Below are 12,940 nucleotides of genomic sequence, written 5' to 3'. Positions count from 1 at the left end.
ACTTCTGATTGGCCGATCGGGGCAGCGCTGGCCAGGTCCCCGCCCACGAGGAGAGAGAGGGGGTGCTAACCCCGGGGGCGGAGTGTGGGGGCAGAAAGCCGGCAGGAGGAGGCAGAGGGGGCGCCCGAGTGGCCCCAGGCGTGGTGTGGGCAGGATTGTGGCTATTTGACGGCGGAGATGAGACCCAGAGTGGGAAGGGCCTGGCTGCGGAGGCCATACGGCGGTGGCGAGCGTGCAGGATGTTCCGGGGTGGAGACCTAAGCCCGCGGACCCCGCCGCTGGGGCGAGGGCTCTCAAACGTCCCCTGGCCCCTGGCGACCTGGGCGTCCTGGCTCCGCACCCTCGCTGGGCCCCGTGACCGGCTGCGGGCTGCGATGACGCGCTTGGCCGCCAGGGGGCGGTGTCGGCCCGCGCAGGGCGGTGGGGGTACCGGTCCCGGCCCGCCTCGACACCGCTTCCCGCTCTGGTCTCCTACGCCGGTGGGGAAACTGAGGCCGGGCTCACAGTCGCCCCCTCCTCCCCATGGCCCTGCGGCGGGTCCGATAAGGGGACCCCCTCTCCAAGCCCTGAGCCCGACAGGCCCAAGAAGTCGAGTCCACGTGCCTGCCCCTTCCTCCCCCTGTTCCGGGCCTTTGCCAAGTGGCTCCGGTTCCTCGAACCTCAGTTTCCCCTCGCGTCACCTAAAAGAAAGTGATTTTGAGGATGGAGGGATCCAGGCCCCTTGGGCACGGGGTCTCCGGAAGGGGGAGTGTTCCTGCGTGCGGCTGACGCACTGGCGCCGCTGATGTCATTAGGGCTCCTCTGAGCTGCGTGACCTGGGCCAGGCCCAGCTCTCCGGCCTCAGTTTCCCTTTCTGACTCACTTCACTGCAAACCACAACTATTTACTGATGAGAGGGTGGGAAATAAGTGGGAGGCGCAGACGAAGTGGGGGCTGCCCTTGGCCCGCCCATCTGGGCTGTGCTGTCCCACGGCCCTGGGTGTTCCTCGTCCCGAGGCCTGAGCGCGGAGGGCCTGCACCTGGCGAGGCCGGCACAGCCGGGCTCCAAAAGATGGCTCCTGGCCCTGAGAGGGCAGCACGCGCCCAAAGTCACAGAGCCACGCAGGAGTTCAGGCCTGAAGTGCTAGGAGGGTCAGGGAGAGCGCGGGGCATCTTCCTCGCTCTGCTTCCTACTCCTGCCCACTTCCCGCCCCAGGTGGCCGGAGCTGGCCTCCGCCCAGAGGAGCCAGGCCTGTGTCCCGCAGACTCCTGCGCTGCTGCTGCCCGACCTGGGCTGCGCCTCGGCTGAGTCTCTGCCTGGTGCTCAGGGCTCCCTAGTGGCCACGACTCTGGTGCAGCTGGGATGAATCATGTGCTTCCTGTTCCCAGCCCTCCCCAGCATCGGAACCGTCCCCACTCCCCATGGGCTGATCAGGCCTGCCTGGCTCCCATCGCTGCCTGCTCCCCGACCCCAGCACGCCCTGACTCCACCCGGCCAGCCTGATTAACTCCTTCTTCACTTAGTCATCAGCTTTTATGGGGCGCTTACTAGGGTCCTGCAGGGACAGGAAGGCCCCGCCCTGTGAGCTGACAGAGGAGAAACCCCCAGAAGTGCAGGACACTGTGTTAGAAGGCTAGAGTGGCTAGGGGAGCTCCTTTAGCCAGGTGACACCTGAAATGAGGCCATGCAGACTTCTGGAGACTGGAGGTCCAGGCAGAGGGAATAGCATGTGCAAGGGCCCTGAGGCTCTGAGGGCTGAAGGCCTAGGTTTCCAGTGGAATGGAAGGAGTCTGGCCTTGAGGCAGAGCAGGGGTTTTAGTCTGAGATGGGCAGCTAGGGAGAGCTCTGAGCAGAAGAGGGGCTGAGCTGACTTGGTTTTGACAGGATCCCTCAGGCTGCAGGAGGCTGGGGCTGAAGCTGGGTCTGGGAGAGTCCAGGCAGTCTGGAGCAGGGAGGCTGACTAAGTAGTGAGGAGGGGTGTTTGCACACAGCCCTCAGGACTTGATTGATGGTGTGGGTGGCAGGTGACTCCTCCTCCAGAAAGCCTCTCCTGCCCACTGGCCTTCAGAACAGGCTCCAAGGGCCTGTTAGTTGAATAAAGTGATGAGAGAAGCTGCTTAGAAGTGCTGGCTGATGACCTGAGCCCCCTGGCCAGGGGTGGAGGGGCCCCAGCCCACCCTCCCAGCTGCATCTGAGGCTCCTCCCCTCTTGTGAGTGGGAGAAACTTCCAGGGGGAGGGGCCACAGCTTCCATCAGCTTTCAGGAAGGAGTCTGACATGGCAAGGGGGTTAGGAACTCATGAAACCAAAGCCTTCCCTTCTGGGGACACGATGAAACTTAGACGCTCCCCCTCTGGGCAAGGCCCCGTGCCTCCTCTGAGCCTCAGACTCCCTGCGTGTAAAGGGGGCCAGCAATCCGACCTAGCTCACTGTGCAAGTCAGCGACACAATGGCCATGAGACGAGACGGCATTTTGCCAGTGGGAACTGCCTCCTTAAAACTTGCCTTAATTACACAAATAATATTTGACTATGTGCCCCTTGTGAATGACTCAAACCACACAGAAGGTACAGAGAATACACTGACAGGGTTCCCTCCACCTTGCTGGTTCTCTCCCCAGGGGGCACTGCTGTCAACAGATCCGTGTGCGGCTTCTAGTATTTTTAAAACAAAACATATGCTTTTTCTTTTAACATTTTATATCGAAATATTTAAAAATTAACCCTAGCAGCTCAGTTATCGAGGCTGGCCCCGTGCCAGGCACGGCTGCGTCCTGTGTGGGGTCTCGTTCTCATCTCCACTCTCAGGTGAGGACGCTCAGGCACTTGGTCCCTGCCTGTGTGTGCACTGGTTATGGGACAGGCATATGAGTCACCTTCTACTCCAGACGCTAGTATAATTATGCTTCGATGACAGGGACTGTCCCAGACAAAATCACGCATTATGGTAACTTCAGGAAGGTCCCTGGGTGGTCACTGAGTTGTTTCTAGTTTTTCATTATTAAAACCGCAGCAGCAGGGACCGGCCCGGTGGCGCAGCGGTTAAGTTCCTGTGCTCCGCTTCTGCAGCCCCGGGTTTGCAGGTTTGGATCCTGGGTATGGACCTATGCACCCCTTGTCAAGCCATGCTGTGGCAGGTGTCCCACATATAAAGTAGAGGAAGATGGGCATGGATGTTAGCTCAGGGCCAGTCTTCCTCAGCAAAAAAGAGGAGGATTGGCAGTGGTTGTTAGCTCAGGGCTAATCTTCCTCAAAAAAAAACAAAACAAAAAACACAGCAGTGACCTGGCCTCCTGGGTACTTGGTAGTCACCTGTATTCTCTTCAAAGGTTTAACGATGAAATAGTTGGAAATAAAATATAAAATTAAGCCTGAATTCTTTTATAAAACTTTAAAGAATTAAACAAGTGAACAAATCCCACAGCAGTGGGCATCGTATGTGGGACTTGGCATGAGGGCAAGTATTTATCTGGGATAAGATGCCTACCCGGGAGAGTGCTGGACCCAAGGGCATGAGTGTTCTCCCTACTAGAGGGGCCTGTCGAGGTGCCCTCCCCTCCTCTTTGGGAGAGCGACCTGACCTCGCTGTGCTGGCTGTTATGGGTCTCGTTGGTTTTTGCCAACAGGTAATACAAGAGAGTGTCCATTTGCTGATTTCGTACAAAGCCGAGTATCTTCATGTGTCTATTGGCCAACGTGTGACTTGCCTGTTCATGCCCCTTGCCCGTTTTCCTCCTGGATTAATCTTTCTAACTGGCTTGCAGGAGCTCTGTACACATTCTCTCTCTTTTTTTTAAAGATTTTATTTTTCCTTTTTCTCCCAAAGCCCCCGGGTACATAGCTGTGTATTTTTAGTTGTGGGTCCTTCTAGTTGTGGCATGTGGGATGCTGCCTCAGCATGGCCTGATGTTCCATGTCCCCGCCCAGGATCCGAACTGGCGAAACCCTGGGCCGCCGCAGTGGAGCGCGCGAACTTAACCACTCGGCCACGGGGCCGGCCCTGTACACATTCTCAATGTCACTCCCTTGCCGTGTATGTTGGACTCTGGCTCCCAGGACGTCACTTGTCTTCACCTCATTTTACCTGTACTGGCATCTCGAGCTGAGCCTTGAAGGACTGGTTGGATGGGCTGGAGAGTTTGGTGGGGAAGCCTGAGCCTGAGGGCAGGTGGGGACAAGCCCAGCCCTCCAGGAGGAGAAGGCAGAGGAAGGGAGGAGCCAGCGCCCGTGGTGCGGACCCTTGAAGGCCAGGTGGGCTTGGCCTGGTCCAGCCAGGAGGTGGAAGGGCAGGAGCCAGGTGAGCTGGGGAGGGTGGTGGGATGTCCCCACCCTCTCTCCTGGTCCTGGCCATTTCCCATCCTATGGCCAATCCTGGCCCTGAAACTCCTTCCTTTGAGATCTGAAGATCCACCTGACTCATTTCACAGTCAAGAGACTGGAGCTCAGGCAGGTGGAGTCAGCTGGAGTTCCACAGCTGTGAGTCGCTGATTAGGACCCAGCACGTCCGGCACCAGCCTCCTCTCAGAGGAAGCTCCCCCCCGCCCCCCCCCCCCCCCCCCCCCCCCCCCGGCCCCTGCAGCGCAGCACACACCCTGAACAGCGCTTGCAGGCCAGGCCACCTCCGCACGCCCTGCTCTGAGGATGGGCTCTGCAGGCCGTGCTGGGGGCAGCTGGGGCCCAGGTCAGGGAGCATGTCCATGTGGTAAGTCAACACACAGTGCACAGACGCACACACACGTGCCTGCATGCACACACACTCGCCTGTGCACATGTACACACGTGTGTTATTCCCACTCCTTCATTCTTTAACCCACCTGCCCTCCAGCTCCCCCTCTCCCCTGCTCTAGTCCCTGTCCCCAATCTCTCCAGCTAGGCTGCTCCTGCCACTCCATGGCCTCTTGTAAAGGTTCCCTGACCCACAAGAAGCCATATCCTCTTGACCTGCTGGTGACACTTGTCCCAGCTGACCACTCCCTCCTCCTTGGGACACTTGAATTCCAGGAACCCTGTGTCTTTTTGACTTCCCAGGGCCTGTCGCCTCCTCCTGGCTCCGTCGTCCTCCTCTTCCTCGCCCCTAGGAGCTGGCAGTCCTGGCTCCGGCCTCCGCACCCTCATTTCTCTCAAGTGTCTTCTTTCTACCATGCCCCCCAGTTGTTTATCACCAGCTGGAGCTTCCTCTCAACCTCCAGTTGCCAAGGACGCTCCACCATCGCTGACAGGCTTCATGAACGCCCACTCGCTGCGCCTCCCCGTCCTTCCAGGGCTCAGCCTAACCTGGGAGGCATTTTGGACTGTTCTCTCCCTCTCACACCCACCCTAGTTGGTCAGAATCTAGACAGAATTCAACTGCTTCTCTCCAGTGAACTCCATGCCTCCCCTTGGCCCCACCACCCCTTCTCAGGCCAGCAGGCTACTGGTGGGCTTCCACCCTCTCCCCTTGCACTTCTCAGCAGCCAGAGGGAGGGAGAAAATCGACGGCAGCCCGGGCGGCTCCTCTGCGCAGAGTCCTCCCCATCTTGCTGACCTCGCTGACTACACCTCCTTGCCTGGGCACACACGATGCCTGCCCTGGTGGGACAAGCTCTCCCAGGAGGGGAGTACGTCTTCAGTCGGGTCCCAGAGGGAGCACGACAGGGTCAAAGGTCAAACCCATACCCATGGGTGAGCAGGCCCTGCCCATGTGGCATCAGGGCCTGGGCAGGGCAGTCCCCAGGCCTCCTTACTTTTTCTGGGACTTGAGCCATCCTCCCCATCCTCTGCCCACAGCCCTTCATGTCCCCCCAGGTCCATCCTCCCTCCCAAGGGAAGCTGTCCCTTCCCTCCCTGCTCACACTGTCCCCGGAGCAGCCTCAGAGGGCAGCACCCAGGCATATGAAGCCACAGTGGAGGGGCAGGCCCCACACCCGCACTGCCCCTCCTCCCCCTGCGCAGAAGCCCAATGGCCCCCAAGGGGGCAGGGACGTTCACAGCAGCACTGGGAGACCACACACGCTGTGCCGGCCACCAGCAGAGACGACGCGTGACCCAGCACAGCACGTACCCCAGGGGATGAGTCTAAAAGTGACCTTGGGAGAAAAAGGCAGGCCGCTGAGCGTGAGGGCCGACTGGTGCCATGATGGAGAGTGTTACAAGGTCAGCTGCCACCGTGGGAAAGGCCTAGGGCTGGTTAGGGGGCAGGACAGACACATAGGCCTTCAGATTTCTCCACGTATTATTTCTCCAACTGGATCGTGGGCTCCTAGGCATTCATGATTATTATAATTTTTTTGTATGCCTTAAATACAATAATTTACTAACTTCCAAACCTCCTCCACCTCTACCTCCAGGTCCTCAGGACAAACCCAAGGTCCTTACCTCAGCATTCAAGGCCCTGTGTGACCTGGCCCTCCCGGCTGGCCTCTGCACCTCCCTCTGCTACTTCCAGACCTTTGCTCCAGCTGTGCCCCAGCCAGGAATGCCTTTCTCCTGCCCCACCTGGTCTTTCTGGCTAAGTCCGTGTCCACAGGAAGCTTCCAAGCAGTGGAGAAACAGGGTTAGACTTGACTGTTAGAAAGAGGCCTTCGGGAAATCCAGCGAGGAGGGAGGAGGGCGTGGAGGGGTGGAGAGAGACCGCCAGCCCTGGCACCTACAGTCGATGCCCTTTCGCCTGCATTCCACTGGTAGCCACGGAGATGGTGTGAGGTCTCGACTCCAGCTCTTGAGCAGAAGGGGACAAGAGAACAGGGTGGCTAGAGCCTTGAGCCACAGTTGGTTCACCTGGGGCACTACCTTCCCAGGATGTCACCCAGGGTCTGGGGGCTCCCAAAGGCCAAGTATCAACCCCAGGACCTACATTCACTTGAACCCCCGTCATACTCAAAGACGTCCAGAACAGGAAAACTGGGAGAAACTGTGGGGAAACTGAGGCCTAGAGAGGGCAGGAGAAGAAAGCTGAGGTGGGCAGAGGTGGAGCCAGGATCCCAAGCCCAGCGTTCCCTGTACCCCCACCCAGGGTATCCACAGTCTGTAAATGTGCTGGTCTCCAGCAGCCCCCCTGAGGGGTGGTATGGGCCTGCAAGGCCACCCTGCCTGAGGTGGGGTCTCAGCGTAACCTCTGGAGCTTGCACGTGTGGCACCCCAAACTTTGCACCCCTTGTGGGGAGGCTGGGGCCCAGTCCACCACAAATGCCTGAAGAAAAGCAGCGGAAGCACTTGCCTCCCTCCTGGCTGCTCCTCACTTGGAGGCCAGCTCCCTGCGAGCCCTGATTTCCCGGTCGGTGAATTGGGGGGTCACAATTCCCACCACTTCGGGTTGAGAAGATGAAGTGAAATCAAGTATGTTTAGCACGGAGATTGGCACACAGTAGGCGCCTATAAACAGCTGTCTGCATCCGTTCCTCTATTCCCCGGGAAAGGCAGCCTAGGGCACCCCGAACCCTGGCGGGGCAGAACGCTGCCGCGACCCGTACGGGTTCACACCTCATACCCCCTGACCCCTCCACGAACAGACGGGAAAACAGTCCCGGAGGTCTTCCCCAAGGTCACAGAGTGTCAGCGCAAAGGGGACCCGAAATATGACTCGTGGGGTGACGAAGAAAGTCCGCTCGGCGGAGCCCGGACTTCCACTGGCGGCGGCGCCGACCCCCTCCCGGCCCGAGCCCCCGCCGCCCGCCGCCCCGAGCCGCGAGCCATTCCCGGCCGGCGGCTCGGGTTTCCGGGAGCCCCGCCCCCCGCGCGCCCTCAAGTTTCTCCCAACTTTTCCGCGGGTCTCGCCGGGCGCCCCGCCCCCCGGCTGGTGACGTAACAATGGTGCAGCGCGGCAGCCAATGGGCAGCGGCGGGGACCGGCAGCGCGGGCCAATGGCGGCGGCGGACGCTCCCGCTGTCCTGCCCGGCCTCGGCCGCACTGCGCCGCCCGCCGCCCGCCCGCCCGCCGCCGGCGCCGGCACCGCCGCCCAGCGATCGGGCCGCGGCGGCTCAGAGCGCGGCTGCGGCGGGCGCGGGCGGCAGCGGCTCCCTCCCGTCCGTCCGCCTTGGGACCTTCGCCTGCGCGCCTACCCGCGGGGCACGGCGCGCGCTCCGGCCCGCAGCGGGGGCGGGGACACCAGGCCCGCGGCCGCGCCGCCCCCCACGGTGAGTCCTCCCGGCTCGGACCGCTCCGCGCGCAGGCCCCGCCCCGGGCGCTGCCCCCCCGGCCGCCGCCCCCCTCGGGCCCCCTGGGCGCCCGCACAGGCAGGTGCAGCCGTCGCTGCGCCGGCCACCGGCCGGCAGACACCCGGGCCTCGCCTCCCGTGACCCGTGGCCGCCCGAGGTCCCGCTGTGCCGCCGGGAGAGGAGCGGGGAGCTGGCGGGCGGCCCCGGGCGCGCGGCCCTGCCCTCGGTGGTCCAACCCCCATTCACTGAGTCGCGGCTGTGACTTGCTGCCCAGTGACGTGGGGCGTCCCAACTTTACGTAACCCGCCCGGTGCCCCACGGGTGTCCACACAGGGTACAGCTGGGGCGCGGAGGCCCAGGCGTGCGGGTTGGCTCCAGCCATGGTGCCCCCCAAAAGGGCGCTGTGGCTGCAGCCCACCCCCGCCGCACCCATCTCTCTAACTTAGTTACCAGCGTGTGTGGACGCAGCCTGTCCGCTGACCTAGGCCTCTTGTGACCAAGTGCTTACCCTTGAGAGAACGCTGTGGGGAGCTTGGGCCCGGGCCAGGGGTCAGAGGCCAGGGCTCAGGTAGGGGCTGGGGGCTCAGAGGGCAAGGTCAGGGCTCAGCTGGGCTCCCTGTGGGTTGGGGATCCACCCACATCTGGAACGAGCCCCAAACAGGAGGCAGGAGATCCGGGTCCTGGGCCTGGCCCTACCATGACTTGCTGACTGACCTTGGACAAGCTTGTCCCTTGCTGAAAAATGGGATGACCTGCTTCATCTAATAGTTGGGAAGATCAAGAGAGGGAGCAGACCTGAGGGGATCTGCAGACTGTAAAGTGTTGTACACACCAGTCTCTAGGTTGACTCCTGCCTCCTCCCAGCTAGGGGTGCTGACTTCCAGCAAACGCCATGTATGGCTGGAAGGCTAGAGCCCCACGCCAAACTCGCCCTGCTGGGGCTCACAGCTTGCACCCCCTGCCTTTTCTTACAGATGAGGAAGCCCAGGCACAGAGAAGGAAAGTGATACACCCGTATCTGCAGAACCAGGTCATCGCGGTGCAGGAACCAGGTAGGTCTGAGTCTGGAGCTCTGCCCCTGCCCAGCCTGGGGGGAGGCTCTAGGGACCCCACCCGTGGTCGGGGGTCAGAGGACATGGTCAAGGTTAGGTGGCGCTGGGAACAGGGAGTTGGGCTACAGAGACGATTTGGCTTGGCTTGAGATGGGGGGTAGAGCTTTCCTATGTGCCTCCCTGGCCTCTTCTTTATTTGGGGTTCCATATACCTGCCTCATGTAGTCCCTCGGCTGGAGTGGGTGGGAGGTGGGGTTTCAGTGTGGCCTTGACGGTAGGTGGAGCTGTGAGGGCAGAGGTGTTAGAGAACAAGACAGTTTCAGGGAAGGAGATCAGGTGCAGCTAGATCAAGGATATGGGAGGTGTTTCAGGGCCTGGGAGAGAAGTGAGCTGTGAGCAGTGACTGGAAGGGCCACTGGGAGGCTGGAGGCTGGAGGCTGGAGGTAGGTACGACCATCCCAGGCGGGTGGGGTTGGGTGGGGGTGACGGCAGTCCCCTCTCCGGGCCTCCGTTTCCCTGGTTGAGCCCGGCAAGGGGCGGGGCCGAGGCCTCACTGGGATCCCCTCCGCCCGCAGGTGGTCGGCCAGCATGCCGTGGGACGCGCGGCGGCCCGGGGGCGGCGCGGACGGCGGGTCCGAGGGCGCGGGCGCGGCGCGCTCGCGGGCGCAGAAGCAGTGCCGCAAGTCGTCGTTCGCCTTCTACCAGGCCGTGCGGGACCTGCTGCCCGTGTGGCTGCTCGAGGACATGCGCGCCAGCGAGGCCTTCCACTGGGACGAGCGCGGGCGCGCCGCCGCCTACTCGCCGTCCGAGGCGCTGCTCTACGCGCTCGTGCACGACCACCAGGCGTACGCGCACTACCTGCTGGCCACGTTCCCGCGGCGCGCGCTCGCGCCTCCCAGCGCCGGCTTCCGCTGCTGCGCGGCGCCGGGGCCGCACGTGGCGCTGGCCGTGCGCTACAACCGCGTGGGCATCCTGCGCCGCATCCTGCGCACCGTGCGCGACTTCCCGGCCGAGGAGCGCGCGCGCGTGCTGGACCGGCGCGGCTGCAGCCGCGTGGAGGGCGGCGGCACGTCGCTGCACGTGGCCTGCGAGCTGGCGCGCCCCGAGTGCCTCTTCCTGCTGCTCGGCCACGGCGCCTCGCCCGGCCTGCGCGACGGCGGCGGCCTCACGCCGCTCGAGCTGCTGCTGCGCCAGCTGGGCCGCGACGCCGGGGCCACCCCCGCCACCACCCCCGCCGCCGCCGGGGCGCCCTCGGAGCCGCGCCAGCGCCGCCTGCTGCTGCTCGACCTGCTGGCGCTGTACACGCCCGCGGCCGCTGCCGGCCCGGCCCGCCGCGAGCTGCTGGGCGACCGGCCGCGCTGGCAGCGGCTGCTGGGCGAGGACAAGTTCCAGTGGCTGGCGGGCCTGGCGCCACCCTCGCTCTTCGCGCGCGCTATGCAGGTGCTGGTCACCGCCATCTCTCCCGGCCGCTTCCCCGAGGCCCTGGACGAGCTGCCGCTGCCGCCCTTCCTGCAGCCGCTGGACCTCACGGGCAAGGGCTAGACCGCGGGGACACCCTGGGCGCTGGATTTTTGGAGAATACTATTTTTCAGAGCGTTGTACCCGGCACTTTACATATATTGATCTCTGCACGGCGGAATCTGCCTCGTCTGTCGCCTGCATTGGGGGCTGCGCCAGGGCGGGCAGGTGGGCCCCACGCTGCAGGTTTTCTGGGCCCGGCTGCGCTCAGCGCCCCACCTCCCTGCGCCGAGCGGGCTTGACAGTCATCCGACTCCTGAGAGCCAGGCCGTGCCCCCAGCTCGCTGCCCAGCCCTTGAGGGGAGTGACCACCGCCTCCCACCTTACTCTAAAGCTTCCGGGAAGGTGTCCCCGAGGAAGTGACAGCGAAGCAGAAGGAGTTGGGCCGCCACGGGGGTGTGGACTGTCGAGTTCAAGCAGAGGGACGGCATGTGCAAAGGCTTGGAGGCCAAGAGAACGCTCCCTGTGAGGTTCTAGGAGGATCCTGTGTGCAGTCAGCGTGTGGGGCCGTGTCAACTGCCCTGCTGGGTTTGGACTCGATCCTGAGGGCCTAGGAGAGCAGGAAGGCCTGCTGTGCTGGAGTGAGGTGGCCTGACCCAGGCTGTGCCTTCTCACCCGCCCCCAACCTCCCCCACTGCAAACTGGCCACCCACCCCTCCTTAGGTATCACTGTGACTCCCCCCACCAAAGTTAGTCTGCACTTGTATCTGTCGCCCCTTTTGCTCTTCCCCCTCGATTAGCAGGGTCTGGTCTGCGGCTCCTGTTCTCTCACCTGTGCCATTGCAGTTGCTGCTGCCTCAGGCCCCTGGTCCCCACCCCGACCCGCTCCTCAGGTGGGGATAGATGTACCTTCCTCCAGGCCTGCTCTCTGTCCAGCCCCAGGAGTGGGTTCCCACGTGTGCCCTGGCCCAGCCCCCGGTGGGTGTTAGGTGGTGCCTGTGGGTGATAGCGCGGCCGCATCACCCCATAGGCGAGCCCCTTGCCCCAGCCAGGAGAGCTGGTTTCAGCAGGAAGGTTCTGAAGATGGAGACTTGTTAATGATGCACCACGACCCTTCACGACGAGGGAAGGCCGGCTGAAAAGCTGGGTCCCTGCCCTGAGGAGCCTTGGGAGGACTGCCAGGCTGCCCCGCCCCGGAATTCTGCAGGGCCCTGAAATTCAACCCTCGCAGGCACAGGGAGCAGGGCCACGATGTCCTGCCAGGAGCAGAGGGCTAAAGGTCTGCCTGATGAAGGGTGACGAGCCTGGCTGGGTGCACCTGCTGCCCACCTCGCCCCCAGTGTCTCTGAGGGGAGCATGCCTGGGGGCCAAAAAGGCTTTAGCCATAGTCCAGGGTGGTGGGCCATAGGAGGGAGGGGAGTGCAGGGGCTGGGCAGCAGGAAGGTCTTGCCTGGGGGACCTGGTTCTGGCCTTCACCTGCTACCCACTTGTGGGGTGACCTTGGACTTCAGTGTTCCTGCCTGTTTTGAAGGGGTTTTGGACCATCTCTTAACTCCATACCTGCCCTGAAAAGGATGTGACCCCTGTTTCTGGGGAGTGTGAGGTGGGTGGGCACACAGAGAAGAGGCGTGCCCAGTGACCAATTCTAGATTCCAGGCAGGAGTGAGGGCTCTGCTTTTCTCCTGTGTGTCCTGGGCCAATTAATAGCCTGTCTGAACCTTATCCACTTGGGGGCAGTGGATACTAACATCTCTCCTAGCTCAAAACCTGGGGCATCAGGAGCCCCCGGGTCCTCATACCAAGGATGCCATTGTGGGGAGAAGGTACATCTCCTTTGGAGGAGATGAAAAGTGGAAACTAGCATGGTCCTGGGGGTTGGGCTGGGGGGGCGTTGGGGAACCCCTGGGGCCCAGATGCCCCAGCAGCTTCTGCCTGGAAAGCCTGGGCACCTAATGGGGGACCTGGGCATGTGGTTCCCCTCATGTCTCCCCTGCCCCAGCTCTGTCCTCCCTGTGGGGTCAGCCCTCCTGGCACCAGGGCCCCCTTCACTTCCCGTCTAGACCTACAGCTGCCCCACTGGTGACAGAAGCACCTTTGAGCCCCCTGGACTTGAGATGGGGTGATGCAGAGGTGGGGGAGCTGCCCTGCCTTGGGGCTCCCTGGGAGGCTCTGGAAGGGGGAGCCCAAATAACCTCTTGTCAGACAAGCAGGAGGAATTCTGGGCACCCCAGCAAGAGGGTCCAGCCTGAGCAAGAGTTCAGGGGAAGGGCCGGGGCCAAGTGGGTGGTTGGTTTCGGGGGTGACTAGGAAGCTGCTCTCA

The 12,940-nt window shown here is 62.6% G+C and overlaps 1 protein-coding gene across 2 annotated transcripts; it reads left to right on the top strand.

Moving 5' to 3' along the window:
* The first annotated feature begins 7,796 nt into the window (after positions 1-7,796).
* ANKRD9 (ankyrin repeat domain 9) lies at positions 7,797-10,801 on the top strand. 2 transcript variants are annotated; one of them, XM_070593330.1, is made up of 3 exons: positions 7,797-8,089; positions 9,085-9,162; positions 9,738-10,801. In XM_070593330.1, exon 3 carries the CDS (start codon positions 9,751-9,753, stop codon positions 10,702-10,704), a length of 954 nt encoding a protein of 317 aa, XP_070449431.1. In that variant the 5' UTR covers positions 7,797-8,089; positions 9,085-9,162; positions 9,738-9,750; the 3' UTR covers positions 10,705-10,801. The 2 variants fall into 2 exon arrangements, with proteins under 2 accessions (XP_070449431.1, XP_070449432.1); XM_070593331.1 differs by lacking the exon at positions 7,797-8,089 and adding an exon at positions 8,185-8,678.
* Positions 10,802-12,940: the final 2,139 nt, after the last annotated feature.

This window comes from Equus przewalskii, chromosome 25, assembly GCF_037783145.1.
Source record: "Equus przewalskii isolate Varuska chromosome 25, EquPr2, whole genome shotgun sequence".
In the NCBI taxonomy this organism is placed as follows: Eukaryota; Metazoa; Chordata; class Mammalia; order Perissodactyla; family Equidae; genus Equus; species Equus przewalskii.
This window is presented reverse-complemented; position numbering and strand designations above follow the sequence as displayed.

Coding starts and splice junctions, on each gene's coding strand:
- ANKRD9 (XM_070593330.1), top strand. CDS start 9,751: ATGCCGTGGGACGCGCGGCGGCCCGGGGGCGGCGCGGACGGCGGGTCC.